The sequence below is a fragment of the Hypomesus transpacificus genome, chromosome 22 (genome assembly GCF_021917145.1).
Source record: "Hypomesus transpacificus isolate Combined female chromosome 22, fHypTra1, whole genome shotgun sequence".
NCBI lineage: Eukaryota > Metazoa > Chordata > Actinopteri > Osmeriformes > Osmeridae > Hypomesus > Hypomesus transpacificus.
The window spans coordinates 11,126,076-11,132,096 of record NC_061081.1 but is presented as its reverse complement, the minus strand read 5'-3'; the positions used below and the strand labels follow the sequence as shown (position 1 = coordinate 11,132,096).

The window sequence follows — 6,021 nt, the reverse complement described above, 5'->3', positions numbered from 1 at the left end:
GAGCCCCCGTGGGGGTAGTTGAACCCCCCACCGACAGGTGCTCCCCCAGAAGCTCCACCTCGTTCTCGATTCTCTGTAAAGGGCTAACACACACACACACGACAAAGGGTTATTATGTGCTTTTGAAGGAGATAGTGGTGAAACTATGCTGGTGTGTGTTTACAGGTGTTTTGGACACGTCATGCTAATCCTGCATCTGTACTCCACAACACAGCAGTGCAGAGTGTCCTTGTCTCACGATCGGGGCTGTTGTGTCTGGAAGGGCAGGAAGTGCCCCGGCGGGGGTAGATGGTGGGACGGGTGGTGCGAGAGGTGGGGGGGGTGGAGCAGGAAGGGGGGGTCGCTGAGAGGAGGGAGGGGAAGGCATAGGGACCGGCAGGTGCTGCACTGAGCAGGCCTGCAACATCTGAGAGAGAGAGAGACACACAGAGAGAGACACAGAAAGAGAGAGGAGACAGACAGAAAGAGAGAGGAGAGAGAGAGAGACAGAGAGAGGAGAGATTTATTTCCAAGGTATACATTATATTAATGTTACCACATTTGGCCACATGAGGGCAGGCTTAACCAACGAGTTACAAAAAAACTACAGGGCAGAGACAATGAACAAGACACAGAACCTCTTGTAAACGCCCTGACGGCCACACACACACTTACCGGGTGGTAGTGCTGTCCGGGTGCTGAACACCACGCTGCAGGGGGGCACCTGTGGCTGGGAGGAGCAGGCCTGGGGGAGGTGCTGCCCCGTGCACAGGGGCGGGGCTAAGCCGTGGGGCGGGGACCGGGTCACCGTGTACGAGACGGGGACGGTACCCTGTTGCAACTGGAGGAAGGGAGGGAGAGAGACAGGCAGAGAAACAGGGAGAGAGAGAGACAAGGAGAGAGAGAGACAGGGGGGGGAGGACAGGGAGAGAAACAGGGAGAGAGAGAGACAGGGAGAGAGAGAGACAGGGGGGAGGAGAGAACAGGGAGGAGAGAGACAGGGAGAGAGAGAGAGACAGGGAGAGAGACAGGGAGGGAGAGAGACAGGGGAGAGAGAACAGGGAGGAGAGAACAGGGAGGGAGAGACAGGGAGAAGAAACAGGGAGAGAGAGAGACAGGGAGAGAAACAGGGAGAGAGACAGGGAGGGAGAGAGACAGGGAGAGAGACAGGGAGAGAGAGAGACAGGGGGGGAGAGAGACAGGGAGGGAGAGAGACAGGGAGAGAGACACGGGAGAGAGACAGGGGGGTTTTAATTCACAGCATGAATCCACCCAAACACACCCCAGTGACAGGGAGCGAATTACATGTTTGATAGAAGCGAACAGCTATATTCTTCAACGACATCAAGTCAACACGTCATTTTGTAACGACCAGGAAGGATCCCAATACACATCCAATGCACTGCGTGACACACACACCTGTTCATGGAGGTCCATCACCATGGCTCCCTGGCTGCTGCGTGTGGTGAGCGTGGGCGGCCGGGTGCAGTAGCCGCGGCGACAGCGCCGGGGGGTGGAAGGCTCGAGGCTCCTCGGCGCCCCCGCCACCGGAAGGCTGCCGCCGTAGGCTGACTGGGGCTGGGGCTGGTAGCCTGGATGGGGCAGGCAGGGCGAGGAGGGGTGGTGGGAGAGGTGAGGGTGGAGGGGTGGTGTGGAGGGTGGGGGGGGAGACGGGTGGTGATGCAGGCGGGTAGTTCTCGTCCTGACGGAGGTCGGGGGTAGCCCTCCACCTCCTCCTACACGAGCCCCCGGAGGGGAGGGGTGGTGGGGGGGGCACGTGGCGTGGGGGGCGGGGACAGGCGGCCTCGCTGGCGTCGGGCCGGTGGGCTAGGGATGGAGGGAGGGAGGGAGGGAGGGAGGGAGGGAGGGAGGGAGGGAGGGAGGGAGGGAGGGAGGGAAAAAAAGGCAAGAGGGTCATTCCTGTGTTCAACAGACCTCGAAGTGCAGTCAGTCACACACACATCAGGTCCAGGGGCGTGGCCTACCTCCGTCGGTGGCGGGCGGGAGTGAGGCAGCGCTCCGGGGGGTAGTGGGGGGGGTGGTGGGGGAAGGGGTGCGGCCTCCGGCTGGGCGGCAACTCCCAGGGCCGCATGGGGGGCGGAGGGGGTGGAGGGCGGGGCACGGAGGACAGGTCCAACACGATTGGCCGGAGAGCCGTTGGCGCTTGGGGCTGGGGCTGTCCTCACTCTGTGGGGAGAGAGAGGGGAGACTGGATTATTTCCATCATCTCGCACATCCATTCTGACACATCCATCCCTATCACCGTGGTTACGCGGCACCCCCTTACTCGAAGATGGGGTTGGGCAATAAGACACTCCCCTGATCACCTCACTCATGGCATTGGGTGTGTGAGGTGCGTGTGAGGGTGTATACACGTGTGACTCTGACATCTCTGCAATCTATTACCCAAGAGGCACTTTCTTGGAAGTGAACTTTAATAGCACGCAAACACAAACACACCATGTTCTGCTCTGCTAGTCACACACACCCTTGGAGATTGGAAAGTCGTTGAAACCAGTGAAATGACACACGGCTACTTTTACTCACTGTAGAGAATCATCTCCCCTAAACTATGTCTACTGTGAAGTGAGTCACTAAAAGTGCTCTCACAAGCAAACACAATCTTACCATGAGCGAATCATACTACACATACCATAGTCATCTGCGAGTCAGTGCATGACAGACATCTTACTCACACACACACACACAGTCTCAAAAACGTGAAGCCAACACACCCTTCACAGAGTAGGATGAAGACAAACACACACAAGCATGTGGCTCATATGGAAATAAGGAAGCTGTTCAAAGTGAGTCAGACTTACTCAGACACACCTCATAATCAGACACACAAACACACACACACAGTTTCTATCAGAGGGTGGCAGGACACGTTGTAACGCAGTGTGATAAACTGACTCAGCGGCTGTGACTTTAACGAGGCGCGCACACACACACACACACACAAACACACACACACACACCCAGCCCTGAAAGCAGCATGATAGCTAACAGCAAACAGCTGGGGAGCTTCCCACACACACCATGCAGACCGCTGCCTCTGGTGCACCAGTTCTAGTGCGAGGTATCTCAGCCAGTCCGTTTCACCACACAAGCACACACACACACGCACACTTTCTCAAAGACGCGTTTGAGAGAAAAAAAGAAAGAAAAAAAACGACTGAACAGAAACCTAAGACAAATCATACATCGGAAAATGTGTTTTGAAGCTCTGATTCAAATAGTAGCGTACTCTCTGGAGCTCCCTCAGATTGATGCCAGCCTCCTCCAATCGGAGCTGACACCATGTACCCTCCCTCTCCTGGCATTGGGTAGAGCCCAGTCTGGCTCAGGTCAAACCCCAGTCATAACAATGACCTCAGAGACAGTGGAAGACAGAGATGGAGGAGAGAGATGGGGAACAGAGAGAGATGGGGAACAGAGAGAGAGATGAGGAACAGAGAGACATGAGGAAAGAGAGAGATGAGGAACAGAGAGAGATGGGGAACAGAGAGAGATGAGGAACAGAGAGACATGGGGAAAGAGAGAGGGCGGGAGGGGGGCAGAGGGGGGAGAGACGGAGGGATGTGGAAGTGGGGGGCGGAGGGGGCTGCCTGGGGCCCACTAGACCCCTAATGACTAAACAGATTTTGAGTCAGACAGGGTTATACACCATGACGCATGAGTGTGTGTGTGTGTGTGTGTGTGTGTGTGTGTGTGTGGTAAGGCACCATGCCTTAACATATGCCCCTAGGGGGACCAGTGTTGCCCATTCTCTCCTCACTGCTCATATGACCGGGCTAGTACACCCATGCCCAATATCGCTCCCAAACACCCCCTCTTCCCCCCCTTCCCCCGGAGGATAACCAGTATGCCCATTTTCAGGCCAACATCCCCCCCCCCCCACCCCCCCTCTAACTTCTCAAGACCCCAGTTAGAAATCTGAAGGGACGTGGCAAAAGTTAAACGAGCAGGAAAGCCACACAGGCCTGTCTAAACCCACGCAAGCACCAGGCCCCTCCCTCCCCATCAGTATGAAACTTTGATGGGCCTGTCTGCCAGGGTTGGAAAGGGTTAGGGGGTGGGCCCAACCAGACAAAGGGGGGGGGGGGGGGGGGGGGGGGAGTGTTTGTATCTTCAAGCAGTGTGGCCTAGCTAGTCCTATTTAAATACAGTTTATAGCGCGCACACACACACACACACACGTCTGGGTGCTTGTTGGTGTCTCTCCAGCAGCTAAAGAGGAATAGACAGGAAAAAACACAGCCTCAGTATCATCACACACACACACACAACTGCTCTGCACTTATTACATTCTGCACTGTTCCTTGTGGGCTGGAAGCACAAACAGCACACTTCTTCTGTTCTATTGCACTCCGTATACAGTGTGTGTGTGTGAGTGTGTGTGTGTGAGTGTGTCACACACACAGGAAGTGAGGAGAGCAGCTGTTCTGGTTTCCCCGTCAACACTGAGAACCAAAATACAGAAAGGCATGGTCCCACAGCGAGCAAAAAACACACACATCCTCTCGTACACACACACATTATTAGACCATGTGTGCATGTAGCACACTATTCATTCTTTCACACTCGAATTGTGTTTATTGTGTGTGTCTACTTGAACTGTACATTACATTTAGTAATTTGGCAGAAGCTCTTATCCAGAGCGACTTACAGTAAGTACAGGGCCATTCTACATACATGTGTATGCATTAATCTCTCTCTCAGTCCCACACACACACCTCTTTTTCCACCCTCTGCATTTCAAAGCCTATTCTTTTCCTTAGCCACCGTTTCCTCCCTCCCCTCCCTTCCTCCTTTCACTCCCTCCCTCCAACAGGGTCCCCCAGCTGGAGCTGAAATCATTAGCACCTCCTCCCTCCCTCCCTCTTTCCTTCCTTCTTCCTTCGCTCCCTACCGCCTCCTCCTCCTCCCTTCCACCTCCCTCCAACACAAGCTTCTTGTCGTCTTCCACCCCTTATCACCTAGCCTCAATCTCTCCATCGCCCCTTCCCTCCTCTCCTCTCCCCTCTGCTGTACTCTCCCTCTCTCTCCCTCTGTTTCTCTCTCCACCAAATCCTTTCCCTCCATCCATCCGTCCTCAACATCGACCATCCTGACCACCGAGGGACTCATTAGTCCCTCCCTCCACCCACAAACACACTCCCTCCCCCCGCCGCCTTTCAACATGCAGCAAACCATTTGTTGGGCTCTTTGTTTTGGGTCTGGAAATGCTTTTAACGTAACCCTGACAATCAACCAGCTCATCCATTCACACAGCACCTTTTAAAGGAGCCAATCAGTTAAGAGGACACCGTGTGAGTGTGTGTGTGTGTGTGTCCTACAGAGAACTGCTCTTGGTGGTCAACCAGAGCGATGACTTGACTCTGCAAGCATGCGACACTGGACTCAGGGCGTCACAGTTCCGCTCACACTGACCGTGTGTGTGTGTGTGTGTGTGTGTGTGTGTGTGTGTGTCTGGCGTGCGTGCGCAGGGGTGTGGCCCCCAGCCTCACCTTGTCACTCTCCTCTCCGCAGCCATGGTAGGGTCCTCCGATGGCTCCTGCAGACACAAGCACAAGAACATGGCTGTCAGCGACCCCATGGGACAACACGCAACAGTTAGAGCTCATTCACTGATCTCAGAGCTGTTTTACGGGACAACACTCACCAGTTAGAGCTCATTCACTGATCTCAGAGCTGTTTTTACAGTTTTAGATTCAATTGGATACAAAGACCAGACAAAACCAAATCATAGCCACCATATTGTTCCATGCTACTTAGTACAAGGCAGAATCATCTTTTAAAAACAACTTTAAAGCCTGTGGACCTCACAAGTGTGTGTGTTGATGGGATGGTTTTAATCTGTATTGTTGTTATTGTTCTCATATATCTGTGCTCTTTGACAGCTGATACACAGCACGTCACACACCCTCTCACAAACATGTTGTCGTACTGTTGGGGGTATCAGTACAGAGAGAGTGACACACACACACACACACACAAACACACGGGTAAACACAGTAATCCTGGATTAGAGAAGGG

At 54.1% G+C, this 6,021-nt stretch overlaps 1 protein-coding gene across 1 annotated transcript in view; it reads right to left on the bottom strand.

Annotated features, from left to right (window-relative positions):
- The window catches only part of LOC124484423 (E3 ubiquitin-protein ligase RNF38-like), a gene marked incomplete at its 5' end in the record, with an annotated part of 5,863 nt that extends 4,317 nt beyond the window's left edge, over positions 1-1,546 (bottom strand). Inside the window, 6 exon segments of the mRNA XM_047045328.1 lie at positions 25-83; positions 239-357; positions 359-429; positions 664-820; positions 1,399-1,446; positions 1,448-1,546. Coding sequence (XP_046901284.1) covers positions 25-83; positions 239-357; positions 359-429; positions 664-820; positions 1,399-1,446; positions 1,448-1,546 — 553 coding nt within the window.
- Between the last annotated feature and the right edge of the window lie 4,475 nt (positions 1,547-6,021).